This window comes from Mytilus edulis, chromosome 7 (assembly GCF_963676685.1).
Source record: "Mytilus edulis chromosome 7, xbMytEdul2.2, whole genome shotgun sequence".
Taxonomy (NCBI): Eukaryota; Metazoa; Mollusca; class Bivalvia; order Mytilida; family Mytilidae; genus Mytilus; species Mytilus edulis.
In genome coordinates this window covers 64,300,634-64,323,420 of record NC_092350.1, presented here as the reverse complement: position 1 = coordinate 64,323,420, position 22,787 = coordinate 64,300,634, and the positions used below count along the sequence as shown (strand labels likewise).

Below are 22,787 nucleotides of genomic sequence, written 5' to 3'. Positions count from 1 at the left end.
TGTAGTTATCAATAATCATCATCAGTATGCTTATGATGTTAGATGAATCATACTAGCCTTTTCTGATTTACCTAAAACAATCTTAGTTTTTTTATATATTAAAGCCGCTTGTTCATTTCTTAAATTTCAAAAAAAAAAAAAAATGACACAGGGTTGTACTAACACTTATTTTCTAGCAACACTACGAGTCCCACATGTAAAGCAGGATCGGCTTACCCATTCAGTGCACCTGAAACCACATCACCCCGTCCATTTTATTGGCTGGTTTAATGTTTTCTGTCGGCTGTTTTCTATTTTATGTTTTGTATAATGTTATTTCTTTGTATTCTTTTTTTGTGTTAAAGCATTATCAGTTTTGTATTATCGATTAATGAGTTTGAATATCCATTAGATATGATTTGCCTCTATTTTATTCTGATTCCAGTCATACAAAATTCTATACAATCTAGTTGTCAACAGAAAAATGGGTAGCTTTTCATTGTTATGGCCCTATAACAAGGTTGACGTGCCATATAGTTTTATTCTGAACCATTTTCCCCGTCATCCCGTAATAGATAATTTGAGATTAATGAAATAAATTATGGCTGAACAAATTCCTTGTCTTACACCTATACTAGTCTATACAAACTATATTCTTAACACACAATTCGGTAATTTAAACATCGAGTGAACTGTGCCGTATTTTCTTTCCGTAAAGCTATATACCATCAGATCGATTTATCTTTAGTATATGAGTTGTATTTGATATTGAATTATTTTTTAATTATATTCAGAAAAAAGATTTTTAATTCATTTTAATACTTTAAAATGAAATCGTTCGTGTTTTCGAGTACTACAATTATCATAATAAATTGGAAGGTTAGGTTTCATAACTTTTCCGTGTTTATAAGAAGAAAGATCATAACAGAAGACCATTAGGATCTGTTAAACTGACGTTGTAGTTGTATTTCAACACTGTCATCTAGTGCATAACAGTAACCATATACCTACATTTGTGAAGTTTTAAAAATTTAATGCCAACTTCCTTTTAAAAGGGTTCACCATAACCGCACAGTATTATAAAGTAGTGACAGAAGACTCATACTATTTCAGTTCAGTTCATGCTTGCCAGAAGTGTTTTTGCATTGTAATTATTAAACTGTCTTCAAAATTATATGCTTCACAATTGAATATTGAATATCGTAAAAATTAGCCATTCAAAGGACAATACAAAATATTAATTCTTCTGGCATCGACCCAGTGGTGGAAATAGCTATTAAAGGTACCAGGCCTATAATTGATTACGCCAGACGTGCGTAAAATTGTTTACCTTAAAATGAATTAAAATTCAAAAAAAGAAAAAGACAAACAGAACACAAAACATAACATTGAAAACTGGAGGCTAAGCTTCACGAACCCCACAAGCAACTAGGTGATATCAGGTACTTCGGAAGGGCAAGCATATTCTGCTACAATGTAAACATGTGACACCCGTCGTCCTGCTCATGTTATTACAAACCCTGTAAATAGTATAATTCGGTTGGGCACATTCGTGAAAAAGGGAAGGAGATTGTAGTTAAGGAACATATCCGATGTGCCAAATTTTATAATATTTTGATAGCTTCTAAAAATGTTTTGAGCTAGAAAAGATATTGACGTAGTTATTGCAATTTTATTGTTCATTTCTGTATAACAAATGGTGCACATGTATCAGATCCACCTATCTGAGCTTTTATCAATACCAATAGTTTTTTTAAATCTTCATATCTTTCAACGGCAAATAAGTGGTTAGGTTTAGGTTTGCTGACGTACGATACTAGCTCCTTTTTTCCCCACGATGAATATCCGCCAATCATTAGTCCGAAAACAGTTGCCTTTGCATGCAACCTAGGCAGGACCTTTGAAAGCTGTTTTCCACAGTTCGATTGTCCATCAGTGAGAATCAAAACTTCATGTTTTGTACCTTGACGCATGCCTACAAAATAAGTGATAACAATCATACTATGTTTGCATTTGAACAGCATACTGTGTTAACGCTTATAACATAAATATGGTTATTATATTACTGAATTAATACACAAAACATATTAATCAATGGAAGAAGAGAGCAATGAATGCAAGGGGATATGAATATGCATCGTAAGTATGTTTCCCTCGGGTATTGTTAAATCAACAATGTAAACAGTTGTGTTATCGTTTGGACTTTATCATTTTACATGTCATATTTTCTTTGAGAACATGTTATTCTTTTTTTTGTCGGTGGTGGATGATTCTGTTTTATTGTTTAGATTTCATAGTGTAAGACTTCTTAATCGATATAACAAAATTTCGTTTGTCTCTTTTTGCTTTTTTACCAATTTAGAATATTTGTGAAATACTCAAACATTAAAAATTAAAAAGAAATCGTTGAAAACAAAGCGTTGTTTTATACAATGGAGAGTAGGTACATATATTATATACAGTAAATTATGTTTAAAACAATAAAGGAACTTCTACTTCGTTCTTTATTATTTTCTTTTTCTATCATCATTATGCACATTATGAGGTGTGGTATGATTGTCAATGAGACAACTATACAATAAAGTGCGCATGAAGCGGATGTTAGTACTTATCGGCAACTGTACAGCCTTAAACAGCGAGAAAACCCAAGCCGTACGTGTAAAGTCGGCCTGTAAAGGAATTACATATGGAAGGATACATACACATTATTGACTTTACCTTTAGATGACGTAAACATATGTATTGCTTTTTCAAAGGCGTCTCCGGTGCATGTACTTCCACCTCTATACCTTATTGACTTAATTGAAGCCTGCAGGTCTGCAAGATTTTTCTTGGCAGCGAAATCAAATTCTTCAATGACGTTACTCGAAAACTGAATGAGTGCTGCTCGGTTAAAACCACTTTTCCTATTAAACGGATCTGGGTCGCGAGGACACAGAAGACCAAGAAGTTCAGCTACTTGCTGTTTTGCAATTTTGAAACTGTTTGACCCAACGCTACCAGATGAATCGATGATTATAAGTAAATCCCGGAAATATCCAATCAAACTATCTCTTCTAGAAACACCGCGAGGAGAGGATTTAACATCTCTATGCAAAAAATTCGTTACAATTTGAACAGCTGTTGCTTGAATCGTCGGTTTCTTCCCTGTAATACACATTATAACGAACAAAACAATAAATCAAGTATTCGGATTTTTGTCAGATATACATATCAGAAATATCTTTATATTGTTGGTTGAGTTGATTCTTAAAAAAACAAAACATGATATGATCTTATTTTGTTTCATTATTTGAAGAATATTTTGATAGCAGCAGGTTGTTAAGGTTTTTTTTAGTTTATAAACAACTTGATTCAACAAAATAAATTGTTAGACAGAAGAACGATTAAACATTTTTTGGAGAAGTTTTTAATATCATATGATACGTTTGAATGCAATTAATACAAACTTTGACTCGTGAAAAGTCTCAGGTGAAAGATAAATACCTACCTGTACTCTGTGTTATTGTTGTGTCAGCAGGACAAGCACGTCCACCATTGTCAGGGTACCTTAAAATAACCCTTTCCTTAGTCCTTACTCCAAATCCGAAAACATCGCTCCACATTCCCCAATGTGATACCAGACAGTCAACCTTCTTTTTGGTAAAGATAAATCCATCACTGCAAATCGCCATGAACGAAACAAACAATAGTAAACCACTACAGTTCATGATGATTTTCACGGTAGCTACGAAAGAAATAAACCTGTATGTGTTAATATACATTAATATTATAAAACGTTAGTCAAAATGTTTGTGAAAATAATTATGGCATAATATTATAAAACAACTTAGTAAACGACGGGTGCCACATATGGAGCAGGATCTGCTTACACTTCCGGGGCACCTGAGATCACCCCTAGTTTTTGGTGGGGTTCGTGGGGTTCGTGTTGTTTGTTCTTTAGTTTTCTATGTTGTGTCATGTTTACTATTGTTTTTCTGTTTGTCATTTTCATTTTTAGCTATGGCGTTGTCAGTTTGTTTTAGATTTATGAGTTTGACTGTCCCTTTGGTATCTTTCGTCCCTCTTTTAGTAAACATGGTAAATGCTTTCGAAATGTTATTAAACAAATATTACAAAATTCTTTAATTTCAACAACATTTTAAGCGTTTTTTTTTGGACTGTAAGGGCAGATCCTAAACATGTTATGAACATTACGATTTGGATCAAATTTGTTTTTTTTTGTAATTAGCGGCTTATACATTCATTGTTTGTTATATTGTACTTTATTGTTTGAGTGTGCAAGGGTAATGCTAGGGTTTCATATTCACAAAGTATACGCAAACTGTTCCTTTTTCATATTTTTGTAACTGAATTTGATACAGACGACATTTTGTGATATTTGAATGACACTGCCTTTTAATGCAAAATGTATATAACAATTTAATTCTTATATGATTTTCATATGAATGTACTCTTGAATTTGATTGGCCCATTAATTTTTACTTTGGTTTACACTTCGGTAAACCATGTTTCCGAAACTACTTTCGTAACCTTAATAAAATTGAGTTATAAAAATGGGGAATGTGTCAAAAAGACAACAACCCGACCATAGAGCAGACAACAGCAGAAGGTCACCAACAGGTCTTCAACATGTTCAATGCAGCGAGAAATTCTCGCACCCGGACGCGTCCTTCAGCTGGCCCAAAAACAAATATATATACTAGTTCAGTGATAATGAACGCCATACTAAACTCCAAATTGCACACAAGAAACTAAACTTAAAAATAATACAAGACTAACAAAGGCCAGAGGCTTCTGACTTGGGACAGGCGCAAAAATGCGGCGGTGTTAAACATGTTTATGATATCTTAACCTTCACCCTATACCTCTAGCCAATGCATAAAAGTAAACGCATAACAATACTTAACTATGATCTGTTCATGCGAGATACACATGCATGCAGGGATCCTATGATTCTCAGCAAATTGATTTGAAAAACTAATACATAACATTTGTGTCTTATCTAATACATATTTAACACACACAAAAAATGCTTAATAGAGTCGAATATGTATAAAATGAAAATTTCAGGAATAATTAATCGAATATACGGCATAGCAAAACAAGAGGTATGAATAAACACTTTCAAGCGAAAGATTATTTCGTTACTCGATGACGTACACATTCAAATTATATCTCACTTAAATGAAGTTTTTGAGGTAGGTGATATTTCAGTTAAAATTCTTTTGCTTTTATCAAACATTTATGGATTTAGAAAGTCAATATGGCAGCCAGCTCCTTAGTAACGACTGATAAATTGTGCATTTGATGGTAAATATACTAGCCCTTAAACCAAAAAATCGTAAATATTTGGCTTAATAATTATAGGGTTAAAAAAAATAATTCTAGGGGTTATTGATGTGTAAACTGGGGTTCTTACTCACAAATTAAACATAAAAGTACTCCGGTTTGTGAGTTAACCGCCCCGGTTCACACATCAATAACCTCTAGAAAATGTGTTTAATCCTATAGTATTTCTAATCTAAGCAATCTAATAGAACAAACTGTTCAATGGTTTTTATATTTCATTCGTTGTTTTAAGTAATGATTTTGTCTTGCTTTTTACGATATATACATTCAAATGATAAATTGAAATGATGTTAATAAGAGATAAATAACAATGAAAGATGATAGCGAGACAGTTTATAACAATAATTAACTAAGTATAGAACACATATATGTTTTTCCATTGAAAAACTCAACTCCTATAAATTTTCATTTGATAAAATAAACCGATAGATTTTTTCTGGAACCTGTGTAATTGTTCAAAGATGTTACTTTTCTTAGAATGTGCGTCACAACAATTCTGGCAATTGTTTAGAGTCTTTTCATTTTCAGATTTAACAGTAAAAGTTCAAAATCATGACAACAACTTTAAAATTTACAGTTCCAATATTTACACCAAAGCACATATTTAAAATAGGTCATACATATTGTGGGCATATTCTAGATAACATTTGAAAATATGACAGGATATTTTTTTTAATACTTACTAGTACTTAAGATAACGTAACCAACACAATATATGAAATTGCAGTAATTGATCATCAAAAAATGACAAAACATTGTATAAGTAATAGTACACATATAAGTGGTTTTATAAAAATAATATTTAATATGGTACGTACTAATTTTTTATGCGTTTCTCCCGAAATCGATGTTTTTTTTGTTTGCTTTCTTTATAAAGATAATGCGTTTCTTTATTCAAAGAAAAAGTCAAACTTCATGTAACTGAATGTGTATTATACATGTAGTGTGTAAATACTGCGTTTAATAGGTATGATACACACCGGATACAACAGCTTTTTGCAACATTATTATGAGTTTCTATAGTAGCTTAACATTGTTTTCACACTTCCCCTTATGGATTTTAATACAGACACTTAATTAAGGCCGTTAGTTTTCTCGTTTGAATTATTTTACCTTGTCATTTCGGGGCCTTTTATAGCTGACTATACGGTATGGGCATTTCTCATTGTTGAAGGCCGTACGGTGACCTATAGTTGTTAATTTCTGTTTCATGTTGGTCTCCTGTGGAGGGTTGTCTCTTTGACAATTATACCACATCTTCTTTTTTTATACTTCTTGTACATATGTTTACGCTATTTAGGTTCAATTTAAAATTTAGATACAAGGTTAAGGAGGCTAGTTTTAACAATGGTAAACAGATGCGACATTGTAAATTCAGGATTCCATGCCTTCTCAAAAATCCCCAAGGCTTATAATTCATACAAAGTAGAAATAGTTGTAAATTCAGTAGTTTGAACTTTTTTAAGATCATATTATAAATATTACCAATTCGCAGTTATCTCATTTTCCAAAAAACATGACATCAACGAAACTAAATAAAGGCAACAGTAGTATACCGATGTTCAAACTCATAAATCCATGGACAAAAAACAAAATCGGGGTAACAAACTAAAACTGAGGGAAACGCATTAAATATAAGAGGAGAACAACGACACAACACTACAATGTAACACACACATAAACGGACCAAACAACAGACAAAATCCCACGAAAATAACAAATATAACATCAAAACTAAATACATGAATTTGGGATAGACAAGTACCGTGACACGTCTTATCGCAATGTGAATTTACACTAAAAAATAAGAGAAAACAAACGACGCAACGTTAAAATGTAACACATACAGAAACGAACTATAATATAACAATGGCCATATTCCTGACTTGGTACAGGACATTTTTAAAGAAAAAAATGACGGGTTGAACCTGGTTTTGTGGCATGCCAAACCTCCCCTTTTATAGCCATGTGAAATATAACATTAAGATGACAACTCAACACTGCAGGACTAAAATATAGATAAATTGGAGAATACAATTGACAAAGAAACACACGAACATCAGCAAACAAAAGGCAACAAGTTGAAAATTTTAATACGCCAGAAGTGCATTTTATCCACACAAGATCTACTAGTGATGCCCAGATACAAAAGTTTCAAAGCCGAAACAAGCACAAAGTCGAACAGCATCGAGGACCAAAAGATTAAAAAGGTTGTGCCAAAAACGGCCAGGGTTGTCTGTTAGTTATCAGAACATCCTTATCATTTAGAATAATTTATACTTTTGCAAACAGTAAATTTAAAAAAAATAATAAACAAAAGCTGCACATGATAGAACTGAAATATTAACTAATTACAGGAAACAACTGAAATACATTACATAACCGTGTATGTCTTGGACAGAATGATAGAATGGCTGATAACTTTTTGGCTGTAAGTATCATTATGGTCAACAACCAGTACTTTATACATCATACGTATGACAAACTGATTAAAATACGCTTTTGTGTTATGTTTTACATTTTAATATGGATCACAGAATATCTGTAGAATTTGTAAGGTTCCTTGAGATTAACACATCAAAAAGGTACACATTAACTTGTTTACGGAACCGACTTGATTTATATGAATAATTCATAGAAAATGCATTGTGTCGTTTGTTCCCTGGCGACAAATGGTGGTAACCCCTAATTGATCACAATATTTGTACAACCTCTCGTCAGTCATTCTTTCTCCGCTCATATTATTCTACGATTACTATAACATTGTATGTTTGCCCTTTTTAATGTTCAAACCACTCTTTGCATGCTTTGCATATTGGTGTTTATGTCGTGTATAAGTTGCGATTTTGTACAGGTTATATCATGTACACGTTGTTTATATTGGACATGTTATAAGTTTTACAATGGAAAAATACAAGTTATAACATGTAAAAAAGTACCTCGTACATATTATAACATGTACAAAGTATTGCTTAAAAATGGTTGTAACTTGCACAAAATTTTAAAATACAAATTACCACACACATTATTAACCTAAATATATTTTCATTTTTTTTTATTGTCCATTCGTGTAAGTGTGTTTTGACATTTTTGATACAGTGCATGACAAGATGAATTATATCTTTTATAATAACTTAATTCCTGGAAGGCTTTTAAACAATAAACGTAAATCAGTATTCTCACCTGATAAATTAGAATTTTGAGTTTCCACTCAAAAGGCAAAAGGGGGAATATACCTTCATACTAGTAGAGCAATAAGATGCAAGTGGATAACCACGATAGATTTTTACGCTTAAATCAATGATTTATCGCTTTTGGAAAAAAAATTCTATAAATACAATTTCCTAATTTTAAAGAAGAGGACAGAAATTTCGATAAGGAGTGTTAAACAAGCAAAAGATGCAACTAATCCTACTGGCGAGGAAAAAACCCATCGGAAGAAGTATGAGATATGAACTGCTGAAACCCCAAGACAAATTAATCAACAAAAAAAACATTGGATGGCTAGTGCATCGTTGATACAGTCTATCAAAAGTACCTTTGCAAATACTTTGGAGCCTGTTTATCGAAACTGTCCTAAGATCGGTTTAAAGAATTTGTTAGGACAGAAATTAGGATAAAGTAAGGACCGACTTACGACATGTCTCAGCATGTACATCGAAGCTATCTTACGATTGTTTCAGCTATGATGTCCTGTATTGGCGTTAAAAAATAGCCAGTTTATAATAAAAAAATTGAAAATGTTGTTTCAAATTTAACCAATAAATAATTTAAAAAAAAAGATTGATAATTAGAAAATAATTATTAGTTTTAAAATAAAGGTAAAACATATTTTTTGGACTAATTGTACATTTAGACTCGAAGAAACAAAACATTACACAAAAATTATAACTACGTTGTAAATACATAAAATTAATTATATAATCGGTAAACTCATATGCTTTGAGTAAGCTAAATTCGAAGTGTCACTGTTTCATACATAAGTACAAAGACAAATCTCGTGCATATTCATATAAATACTGAGTACATAACTATTCTATTACTGCATATAACATTCATATGAATATAAGAGACAAAATTCTAATTTTATGGATGTAAAACCACAGACTCTCCTCAGTCGACGAGCAGAAAAGAGTAACACTTTGCTTTTTGGTAAATTGTAAAATGTTGCAACCAATGGTGCTGAAAAGATGGATAGGGATTTAGTTTGCATTTAGGGAGCCACCATTTCATTTTTATTTGGGGGAAAAGAACAAAAAGAACAAAAAGAAAAAAGTCAGAATACACTAATTAAAATGCAGGACCGAATAGAGTGAAATTATAAAGGAAGGACACAGATTACAAAAAAAAGGAGGACAATATTTTCATACATGTACTAAACCCCCCTTTTTACACCAACCTCCCGTAAAAATCAAATAGTAGCTCCCTAATGTAAAGGCAACCAATACTGGTCAAATTTGTTCATAAAATAACCCTTCTAAATATATCCTAAAGTTATGTTCATGATAAGACCATTTTTAAAAGACAACAAATTGGTATCCTAAAATTAGGACAATTCCTAGGATTTTTCAAGCTGCGACATGTTTGATAAACCCACATAGAACTAAGATATGTCTTAAGTTTGTCTTACGACACGTCCTAATCATATGACTGCTTCGATAAACAGGTCCTTAGTGTCTTATGATTCCCTCGTTAATTTTACGGACGCCACCACGAGTGGGTTGACCGTTATGGAATAACCGTTTCACAAATGATATCGGATATGTTCCTTACGTCGTAGCTACAATGCCCTTCCCTTTCATAAATGTGACCTACCGAATTAGACTATTTACCGGATTTGTTATAACATGAGCAACACGACGGGTGCCACATGTGGAGCAGAATCTGCCTACCCTTCCGGAGCACCTGCGATCACCCCTAGTTTTTGGTTGAGTTCGTGTTGCTTATTCTTAAGTTTTCTATGTTGTGTTATGTATACTACTGTGTGTCTGTTTGTCTTTTTTATTTTTAGCCATGGCGTTGTCAGTTTATTTTCGATTTATGAGTTTGACTGTCCCTCTGGTATCTTTCGTCCCTCTTTTATGAAAGGTTAAATGTCTATCCCAAATTGCAGAAAAAAGATCTAATGTTTTCACTTGAACCAATATAACAGTGACCTTGCTGTAGTGCATAATAATGACATTCGACTCATTCAATGATCTATTATCAAAAATTAATTACTGAATTTATGACACACGCATAGCCACTGTATGGGACTGATATATAATCAAGTAGGTCAACTTTAATTAAAATCAGACGATCTGACTGTTTTGATGACTAGCTCATAACGTTTTTTACTTTGGACCACATTGATCAGAAAGTTTCAGAAATGTTTTATTGTGACTCTATTTATTAATAGCATTCATTTTCCAAAAAGCCACTAAGTAGATTTTTTTCAAATTAATACCTGAAATTTTTTTCTATAAAACCAAAGAGAGAAAATGGTTTACATTGGACCAAGCTTTAAAATAAATAACTTTTAAAGTAGTGAACGAAAAAAGATCAAAACACATTAACATGATTAGATAATAGAAAAAGAATGTAAAAATATTAAAAAAGTTGATTGCATGTGTTGTTTTAATGATATAATGATATAATCTAATTCAAATTTTGTACAAGTTAAAACCATTTTTAAGCAATATTTTGTACATGTTGTACTTTTGTACATGTTATAATTTTTATTTTTGCGTGGTACACATTATAAATGTACAATATTTGTGTTCATGTTATAACCTGTACAAATTCGTAACTTGTACATGACATCTATATTCAAATATATGAGTTTAACGAAATTTCACAAATGTCTTAATTCTAACCTTGTGTTTGCCAAATAAAAAAAAGGTTGCTTTAATCAAAGTCCAACAAGAGTAAAACTTGCTTGTATGTGTCTTAAATAATTATATACCTAAACATATTAAAAGACTACGCTGCAATACACAAGTATAATTTCGTACTTTTTAAATCAGACGAGGCACCACACATGAAAGATGTTTTGGTCATTAATGTCATCGTGAGCTGAGGAGAACACATATATGAAGGCAGCTATTATATATAAGTATCTATGGAAGGAAAACACAAGATATCTTCTTAACTCTTCAACAACTATGAGACAAATGTCAACTTGCTGTTTTAATGATAAATAAGGATAGATTTCCCCATTAAAATTAATGGTATGTGATTGTCGAAGTCATGTTATTACAAAAATTCATTTGTTGTTGATTAAGTTTCAACAAAATCAATTTGACCCGTCTCATGTTTGTGTGCACGTACCTATTCATAACTATTTGATGTCTAGGCACCTTTTCGATTGGTTTTATTTTAAGTAACAACTACAAATCAATGATAAATAAGACTTTTTTTTAGAGGGTACATTATTCGTATTGTCGTTTTGATAGTAATAGATTTTCCGGACAATATATAGAACAATATTATGTACTACTTTAAGATTTGAAGAAATCATGAAACAAACAATAAAACTATTAAAAAAACGATATTAACATGATCAATATTACGTCTTTATATTCAAAAAGCAAGCGTTTACTTACTTCTATAATGTTTTCAGAGGTTCCAAAACTTACTAGGATAGCAACCAAGTTCAATTAGAGAAAACAATACCCTTACTTATTTATTGTATGTTTGCTAAAGATAGATGTAACACGTGTGCACCATTTTGTATAGCATTACACATTATTGTACTTCCTGGAAAAGTATCGACCTTCAAACTTCAGTAATAGAATGCACATATTGTTTTCTTTTTGAAACTTCATATCAATATCAAATAAACAAAAATAATACACTCTCTGTATATACAGTTTATCTAACCATATTGATCAATAATTAATCTACCTGATTAAGAAGTACAGACAAAACAAATGAGGGTACGACATATTTGATACTATAGCAATATAATATATAAATGTTTGAAATACTGATATTGACTAAGGCCAACGTAACGCTTTTCTTTCTGTGTCATGATGATTTTAGATTCAAGAAAATAGCATTAAACAATATCATCAGAATTTATGAAAATGATGAATAAAGAAGTTGTAGGAAGACATAATTATAAATTTTGGGGATAGGTCTGTGAAAAGTCATTATAACTCTATCATTGCAGATAAGATGTTTTTTTTTTAATAACTTAAACAAATACTTTTGTGTTATAAAATATCGTTAAACTGTGTTACAGTTTTATTCTATGGACATTAATGGGTACATTTGTTTCGTCTATGTCTTCTTGAAATGCTGCTAGACTTACAAACATCAGACATGACGTAAAAAAAACACACGCGCGCTAACCTTCGGAGATACCTGAATTTGATATTACAGTCAAGGTTAAAACAGCAATAGTATCTATTTTATTTGTGCGTAGATGCAACATATGTGAGCCATTTTATATTTGCCAAACAGAGGATTAAATTTGAAATACTCAGTAATAAATGATTATTTTTTCTGAGAATTTTACAGAAATTGAGATGTGAATAAAAGTTGGCAACAGTATATGGCATCGCAATAAGTAGAGACAATTGTATTGCATTCAGTTTTTTGAAACGTTACTTAACATTGAGTTTTCGTTTGACTACTTAATAAGACAGTATTCATGCAATCCGTTTTAATTAATACTTTTAGTTTTCGATTGTATTCATATGCTATTCAAATTGGCAACTGAAAAGCGTATTTCCTCTCTTTGCTTTATATGACATTATCTAATAATAATAATAAAAACATCAAGGTTATTTTTGCATAGAGCAAATAATTTAATCGTAGCTAAAAGGTACCTGATAATGAAAATCTTCTGTACAATTTTAAACTGCTCTGGCAAATATTTTGTTATGTATGTAAATAGAAAACAAAATGCCAAGTTTGAGTGAAACCTCTGTCCTCATGGTCTTGAGAAAATAAAAATTAGAAACAAGGTTGTTCATATATAAGTTGGTCTTGGTAGTGTACAAAAGTATCCTACAAGTATTCAAAGCAACCAAACTTCATATAACATCCAGTAAATGCAAAGAGGACAAATACACCTATTAAAACGCTACAAAATCATACATATTTGAAAGGAAACTGTGCGTTCATTTTGTTGGTCTTTATAATTGCTGGCAGGTATCTATAAAGCTATTATAACAATAATATGTATGATGGCTACAGTGCAGGCGATTTGGTGTCACGATATCTCAGTAGCATGGGTTTGAATCCCGGCGAGGGAAGAACAAAACATTTGTGAGAGCAAATTTACAGATCTAACATTGTTGGGTTGATGTTTAAACGAGTTGTATATACATAATGTACACAGCCATGTATCACCATCACTGCTGGTGATCCGATGCATAAATCTGTCGTAGAGTTGTCACTGGCTCAGACGTACTTATAAATATAATTATTTTCTGTGATTGTATATTACATTAATTTGTGTAATCTTTTACTATAGATAATTTAGCTGATCTGTAAAAATAACATCTCCATGCCTTATATATCATGTACTGTAGTACGACGCTAGATTAAAACTGACGAGGAAAGGTAACACCTGGCCACCGAAAGCTTCATTTTAGGAAGCCCAGGTGGTCGTGTGGTCTAGCAGTGTGTTACATAAATTATCATTGATATGTTCATGTTTTGAATTTATTGTTTTACAAACTGTAAAATCTTCGTAACACTTCGGATTTTTTCCCCAGGAATGAATTACCTTAGCTGTTTTGGCAAAACTTTTAGGAAATTTTCTTTCGTTCATGTTCTTTAACTTTCAAATTTGCCATGGTCAAGATTTAAGTTAATACATATTTGTTTGACCTTGTTGGTTTGTCTAAAGGCGCATGTAAAAAACCGTAGTCACATAGTTACCACATGTTTAAGAAAAAAAAAAAAAACACGTTTTAACCAAATGTGTTGGGCGTAATTGGAAAACCATATAATGAGCATTTTTTTTGGTGGGTCTTTTCTTGGATAGAATAACTGTCATCAATATAACTAATATAGACATGGCTATTTTAAATATTATCGTAGCATTCGGTAAAATAAATAACAACCTAAAATTATTTATCAGTATGGCGATAAATATTCGGCTATTTCGGGGAATAACATTCGTCTTGAGCGGTATCACTAAGTCAAATACTTTAACACGTCTGCTTCAAGTTGAAAAAAACAGGTAGTCACACAATCATTACTGTTTACAGTGATCGTCTATCATATTGTACATTTGTCTATTTATCTTAACCTGATTATATCTTTGATTAGAAAAAAAAGGAGATTGATGGGTTTGGCCAAGTCTTTAATATCCTAACTACAAAACTAACCAAACGATACCAAGAAGGAATAATATTGTCATCAACAAAATACAGGTATACAATATACAAAGCCCTTATCACCAGAGTTTGAACAGATGTGAATATATAAAATAGAGACAATCAAAATTATAAAGGTCTAACCTACTACTGAAATGAAGTTGTTTTGTAATTCGTCGGTGGTAATCGCATCTTAACCATGTTAACAGTTGGAATATTAAAACATAAATTGGATGAGGAACAATTTAATGAAGTATTTCATAAAACTGTGCCTTAGAGTAGAAACCATTTAATAAACGAAAAACAAATCATGATTGTATGAACGATATTTAGTGTCAGCACATGAGTGTTGACAACTGGGCTAACCATATTTCTTGTCGAACGTCCGACAGCGAAAACCTATCATCCAGTGTATTTTCTTGGATACAAAGTTTTGTTAATTAGTTGATGTTGGCACAACAAGCGAATAGTAAATATGAGTGTTATCAGATCGGTTCTTTGTGTCTTTAATATTTATATAAAGTAATTGTTTTGCTCTATATTGATCATGTTGAAATGATGAGTCAATCCTATTTCACCTAGTTGTGATAGTGTGTTTTTTCCTGTGTTATGCTGTTTAACCACTGTTCTAGGTAAAATATTTGTTTTGGAACAAGTAAATCTGTTAAACCCCGCAATAATATTTGTATGTATGTTCCAAGTCAGAAAACCTGTTATCTAGGGGTAATCGTTAAAACAAACCTAACACGTACGGCCTTCAACACGGAGCCTCGGTTGAAACCGAACTGCAAGCTACAATGGGCTCACAATGACTAGTGCAAACAATTCATACAGGAAAGACAACGCTCTTATCAATTAAAAAAAACGAGAGACAAGAAACATCTATGAAACAAACCAACAAACGATACACACCGAACAATAGACTCCTGACTATACAGTACCATGTAATTTCCTATTTTCTGTTTTATTGCAAATGAATCAATTTTAAGGAAAATTAAAATTGAAACGTATTAATACATGTCCTAGTTTATCCTTGTCATTTCTTTATTCATGCATGTCCTGTAATGTTTATATTTTACATTTATTGTAAACAAGATTTTTGTCGCAAGTAGAATAGCAAAGCATGTCTGTGAAATTTAAATCTAATCTTATAGGAACATAACAACTACATCGAAAAAACACGGAAAACTTGTTGCCAATTAATATAGAAGAAAAGGATAAACATCATATAAAGGAATCGCAAAAAAAAAGTTTGTTTAAGCTGGGATCACACATTCACGATTTTTACTACCGTCCTTGACAGGACCATTCCCGATTAAAATTGATCAAAAGTCTGATCAAGATCCTATGAATCGTGGATGTAAATTCAAACTTTAAAAATTTAATCACGACAACAATCAGATATTGGTCAGGAAGCGTCGATATTTAACCGTTTCCAAGCGAATTTATCCCGATAATCCCGTTCTAAATCCGCTTGTAATCCGATTTTTATCTTTCGCCAGGTAAAATTCGACCGAGTCTGTCACGACTGCATCCCGATTCTACCGAATGTAATCCGACAGAGATCAGATAGTGACAAGACAGTGAACCGACGCTGACGGAAGTTATCCGTTCGAACAAATTTCTCCAGATCATTCCCGTTCCACAGGACACCGTCCCGAATACACAGAACATTGTTAGGAATTCGATCCGATACAGCAGAATCTTTCACGACATAGGCACGATTTTAATACGACTAGACAAAATCGGCTGAGTTTCCCCGAATGTTACGGGACGCACATAACTGTTGGGTGCTTTGCCGAACTATTCGGACCCTTCCCGACCAGTAGGAATCTTTACGAACTAAAACGACTGCGTTCAGACAATAATAGGACATTCCAGATAATTGAGGATACTAATCCGACTTTTTCACTTTTCGTGTCGTATCGCTGTCTGATCTCAAACGGGAGTAATAATCGGCAATGTGTGAACCCCGCATTACATTATCAATGGCTATTTAGAAGAACAAAGATAACGACACTCGATTCATTTGTTCGTCAGACGATTGTTTCTGGATTGTCCTTCGGAAGTAATGCATAAGGCTGAAGATATGTAAGCTATAAGTGCAATAGAACCGAAACAGTGAAATCGGTTTATGACCAAAATTGACCTGTAAAAATGAAAACACAACTTTATTAATTGCATGCGTCCGTGGCACTTTAATAGATATACCTTCATCAGGAACGCTAAAAGCCAATGATGTATAAGAATCGAAATAGTCAAAATCTATCTAAGGCCAACTTTGCCTGAAGGAATTGGAAAATTGTTTTCTTGACCATGTTAACTGCTTCAAAATAAATAAACAAACAATTTCAGAAAGGTTTGATATGCATACTTTTAGTAACGAATGGCTGACTACTAAACTAATGATACTTTCGGAGATTTATAGACCTCAAGCAGCGGTATCAACACAGTGCTGTGAAAAAATAATGCAACTGTTTAGACATTCCGTTCTTCCTAACCGCTTTCTTTTATAATGTCAGTTAATTTTCAATCTATGAGTTTGACTGCCCCTCTGGTATCTTTCGCCCCTCTTTTCTTGAATTTTCCTTCAACAGTTGCACACAGTATTTTTTCTAAAACGCTATTATTCACTCATTAACGACAACAATCACAGAACTGAACGATGTCTAACATGAACCAAATCAAGACACTGAATTTTCAGTCATCATTAGGTGCAAAAGAAAACTGTTTTCGAATTAATTAACGGAATTTGTAAAGTGTTAAAAACATATGTTATGTAACCGACAATCACACAGTTTGTTCCATGTCTGAAATACGAGTTAGCAAATTTTTGAATAATATACGCAAGCTTTACTATTTCCTAAAGTTTCTTTGAAAAAAATCAGAAAGTTTAGTGCGTCATTGGTATTAATTTAAACCACTTAATACAATTATCTCCTACTGAACTGAACCATGACTAAATCACTGGACTGAATGACGTAACTACCCCCGAATTAATCAGCAGATTAAGAATGGCTAGTTGATTGAGAAGAAACTTATTCTAAATTACTGCAATGGGTCACAATTTATCATTGCTGTATTGATGATATTTGCTTCGTAATAGTTCATAATATATCCACAAGCAACTTTTTACCATTAGGTTTCTTATCTTCTCAATTTACAGAAAAGCTGATTGACTAAGATGAATTATAAACTATTTCGTAATACTGATTCGACGACTGATGAACATTTTGGAATATGTTATGATTGTTTCCTTTAGTTATAAAAGTTTTGTGCAAAACTGTTTTTTAATTCATTCAATCTGTGCCAGGTTGTGTTCGACCACTCCTATTATAACCTTATGACTCTTGTTTGTATTTTTGTGGAATATCTGCATATTTGGTATTTAAGAAATCTTTTACTACACACCACTGATGATACCACTTTCCTTTTTTTTTCATAAAGGAATGTGTATTTATGGCAATAATTCATTAATTTAACTGCAATACACTTTTTGTCAATAATATATAGACGTTATTCCATTAATGGAACTAAATATTCCATCTTAATATTATTAGATGCAGTGCGTATATATAACACTTAAGAAAAACAGATTAAGTTAAATACGTTTTTATTGTTTCATATATCTCAAAGATCAAAGGGAGCGCAGGGAGTAGATGTACCTATTTGCGCTTTTATTAATGTCACTAGTTGTTTCAAATCTTGGTAGTTATCAACGGCAAATAAGTGATTAGGTTTAGGTTTACTGACATACGATGTCAACTCCTGTTTCCCACTAGACGAATGTCTACCGATCATTAAACCAAAAACAGTTGCCTTGGCGTGCAGTCTTGGTAGAACTGTTGATAGATAATTTCCACAATTAGAGTGTCCATCTGTAAGAATTAACACTTCATGTCTTGTACCTGAACGTGCTCCTAAAAAAATGATTGTTGTATGTATATTAAACGTCAAAATGTGACAGTCACGACTTATACAAACCATGTCACTTTTTTTTCTAGTGGTAAACTTCATTGCCACTAGAAAAAAAAGTGTCAGAAAAAAATGGATTTAGAAAATCAAAGTCAAAGAATTTGTTTAACGTTTAATGTAATTTAAAGAGAAAGACTAAATATGTTAGTATGAATTTATTTAGTATCGAGTGCATCTAGGTCCTGTGCTTTTATTTTTTTGTCAAACACGGTTTTATAGACTTTTTGAAAACCGTTTGATCACCTTTGTATGTTTTGCTTTGATGATTATTTTTATTGTGTTTTAATGATCCATCGTATGCAATTTCCCCCCTCTCACAAGAACGCTACGAACATACGTGTACATGTTTATCCAAGAAATATTTTATCATGCAGCGTCCGTGTTCTCTTAGTTCAGTATACTAAGAAAGAACAATTTTTATTACCGCTGAATTTTCAACTACTGTAAAACTTTCAGCTGAATATATTTTTGATAAAGGAAAACTTGACTCCTGACCGATTTTAGATAAATGAAAAAATGAGTCACATAATAGACAAATGTATTAAACGTAACAACATTGTATACTAAATCTATGTTTCATATACTGACGAATCGGTACTAAGGAAGCCATGTTATTTCTTAGATATTGACCTGTTAATTTTTCGTTGTTCTTTTAATGAAAATTGTTGAGAAAAATTACTATGTTAATGATTACATTATTGGAATTACCTTTAGATGGCGTAAACATTTGAATTGCTTTTTCCAATGCGTTACCGGTGCAAGTAGATCCACCCCTATACCTGATTGCCTTAATTGAAGCTTGCAGGTCTGCTAAATTTTTCATGGCAGCGAAGTCAAATTCTTTGTTCACATAACTTGAAAATTGAATAAGTGCTGCTCGGTTATAACCTTTATTATTATTCACATTAAAAGGATCTGGACGTGGACACATAAGACCTAGTAGCTCAGCTAGTTGCTGTTTTGCAATATTGAAATTATTTGCCCCAACGCTACCAGATGAGTCGATGATTATTAGTAAGTCCCTGAAATAGCCAATCGAAACGTTGCTCCTGACTTTTTTGTTATTTGACAAGGGAGTTGTCTTTAAATTTCTCTTAAAAAAACTTCTGACAATTTGGTTAGCTGTTGCTTGAATCGTCGGTTTTCTTGCTGTAAAACACATTAAAATAAACAGATACATAGAAATCAAATCTCATATTTTCTGTTCTTCAGATCAAGATATGTTGTACCTTTCTTAAAGCAATACATCAAAAACAGAGTTATTCCAGTCATTATAATAAGATGAAGACGCTTGTGGTTAAGGCAAGACGTTATTGTATTCTAAAGATGTTATGTGTTAATTGATGGTATTGTGCGGCTCATGGCAGTATCCCTGATAGCCCATTAATTTCCATTGAGATAATAAAACGTAATATTAGTGTACGGGTAATATAACACAATACTGCAACAAGTTGTCATACAAAACATAAACATAAAAATTAAGATGTACTGATTGATTGTCGTGGTAAAAGTACTTACGTTGTGAGCCTCTAGGTTCTTTTTTCCATTTTAATAATCGATATTAGACAAAATAAAGTTTACAGACTAGTAAAATTTTATCTCGCAATGTTTGTTTGTAAAAATAAATAACAAATTTGAATTCAACGTGAATATTACAAGTTGTGTCGTGAACTTAATCCATATGACAACAATATATTTTCTTACAGGTATACTCTATTGTTTCTCTTCTAGGACAAGATCTCCCACCATTGTCTGGGCGCCTGAATATAGTCCTTTCCTTAGATCGAGCTCCAAATCCATAAACCTGGCTCCACATACTCCAACTTGACATTAAACAGTCAACTTTTCTTTTTGCAGAGATAAAATCAACACTGCAAATACCCATCAACAAAACTAATATCATAAAGCCATGCCACTCCATGATGATTTGCCTAAAAGCATTCAAACAAAACAATAAAACATGTATACGCATCCAATCAAACATGTTGAATGTGTTTGACATTTTATTGAAACCAATTGTGACATTGTTAAATTGGAAAGAAAATGAAAATATTAAATACTTTAGATAAATAATAGAACAACATTTTTTTCTATGGAATATATGAATCTTACCTTAGATTTAATTCATTATTATAATTAAGGGCAACTCTTCTTTCAAATTTCAATACAAAAACTGGGTTTACAGACTATACTTTTTTGTTCGAAAGGCATTTAATTATTAAAATCACAGTAACTTTGATATGGGTTACATACGAGAAGCTTAGTTTTTCCATACTGAGGAAATATTAAAACGATAGAACTGGTTAAACTTCCATAAGTTAAATACTTGTTATGGATACTTTCAAATATATCAAATAAAAAAAGGAGTCAATTGCCTCGTTTTTAAGGGAGAAAAAACAAAAAGCATGACTTCCTATCATATTCGCAAAAATGAACTGTCCTATAATTTAAAAGATTTTTCTGAGAATTTTAAGTAAAATTAAAACTGCACTCAATTAAACATATCAAGTTTACGTTGCGTTTGTTGAATACTGAACAACTGTTAGTAAAAATGGTTGGTAAAATGGTATAAGCCAAAACAATATGTTTTGCAACCTGTCCTAAACGGATGCTCAGAAAAAGACACCCTGCAATGCCTTTGCTTTTTATTAATGTAATTATATAATTTTACGGAGACATGTGTTTGCAGTCATGAATTCAAAATATAATATATTAAAATGGCCGTGATGAATTTCCACCATGTGTAGTCAACATACAAAAGATCTACACACATCATAACTGTTAAATTGATTTTATGTTCACTACGTCCAATCGTATTTACATTGTGAATACGGAGAAAAGGATAGTTTTTTGCAATATACCTGATTGATAACCCAGCACTACCATAAAACCCGCTCCAACCCCAATGTAAACAGCATATCAAAGATAACAGAGAATATGTTTAATACACATCAAATGTCCAACAACATAAAGTAGTATGATAATAAGCCCGCAACCGACAATATGTCTGCCTTATTTAGAACTTGTACCTTCAAATAAAGTTGAGTTGAAGAAAAACAGCAACGTCAGGCGTCAGAAAAGCTTTTTATGCCAGTTTGTTTTTTACTATTAATATTATTTGTCGTTTTACTAATGCCGCGTGCACATATGTTCGTTTGTGACGATAGACGACGCTAAAGTATTTCACTTTTTAAGATAATAAATAATAAGTTAGAACAAAAACAAAAACAGTTAAATAAAAGAGGGACGAAAGATACCAAAGGGACAGTCAAACTCATAAATCTAAAACAAACTGACAACGCCATGGCTAAAAATAAAAAAAGACAAACAGAAAAACAATAGTACACACGACACAACATAGAACACTAAAGAATAAACAACACGAACCCCACCAAAAACTAGGGGTGATCTCAGGTGCTCCGGAAGGGTAAGCAGTTAGTATACCATTATGGTCGCTGATGTTAAAAAACAATGATTACTTGCTGTATCTTGGTTGTCTTAATTTGCTACTGCAATCAAGTATAGTTGGAAAGAACAACTATACGTTCATATATTTATTGCGTTTGAATTAGCTATAGATGGAACATATGTGCACCAGTTATATTTTGTATAATATTAAGTTACATATATCTTTATTTCATGGAAGAGTAACGATTTTTTTTTAAATTTTAACAAACGTGTGCAAAAAAATGCCTTTTTGGAACTATACAAGGAAACCAAATAAACAAAGAATTGCATATATCTCATCGTTTACAACACAAACTTTTTAATTGGATTAATATAAAATAACAAAACAAATATTTATTTTTACGAAAAATGATAACAATATAAGTTCTAAATTAACAAAATATAATTATTTCATTTAAGTTTTGCTTGATTGAATAATTGTTTAATATTATTGTTTATTATTTTTTTTTTTTTTTTGCTGTGTTCTTACTTTATGGTTATTTATAGGTATGCAGTTTATGAAGATTGTATTAACGTAAAAATAACAAACAATAACATGCATGCCTTTATGTCGATTGTATCGGAAATATGATATTTCAGTCAAGGTTATAAACGAAAACTGACAAACACATTCTACCAACATAATGCGTTTTCTATATTTTGCATAATGATATTTACATATATATATTGACGGACAAAAACAAACAAAACATGCACAAA

At 31.9% G+C, this 22,787-nt stretch overlaps 2 protein-coding genes across 2 annotated transcripts; both read right to left on the bottom strand.

The window, feature by feature from the left end:
• Positions 1–1,637: 1,637 nt before the first annotated feature.
• On the bottom strand, positions 1,638–12,011 carry LOC139481982 (collagen alpha-1(XXI) chain-like). The gene is made up of 4 exons (XM_071265555.1): positions 11,916–12,011; positions 3,470–3,706; positions 2,698–3,126; positions 1,638–1,954 (listed from the first exon to the last, which is right to left on the bottom strand). The coding sequence occupies exons 2-4, from the start codon at positions 3,687–3,689 to the stop codon at positions 1,659–1,661; spliced, it is 945 nt and encodes a 314-aa protein (XP_071121656.1). The 5' UTR covers positions 3,690–3,706; positions 11,916–12,011; the 3' UTR covers positions 1,638–1,658.
• Positions 12,012–18,241: 6,230 nt separating this feature from the next.
• LOC139483574 (cartilage matrix protein-like) lies at positions 18,242–20,584 on the bottom strand. The gene is made up of 3 exons (XM_071267583.1): positions 20,325–20,584; positions 19,329–19,769; positions 18,242–18,565 (listed from the first exon to the last, which is right to left on the bottom strand). Exons 1-3 carry the CDS (start codon positions 20,539–20,541, stop codon positions 18,276–18,278), a joined length of 948 nt encoding a protein of 315 aa, XP_071123684.1. The 5' UTR covers positions 20,542–20,584; the 3' UTR covers positions 18,242–18,275.
• Positions 20,585–22,787: the final 2,203 nt, after the last annotated feature.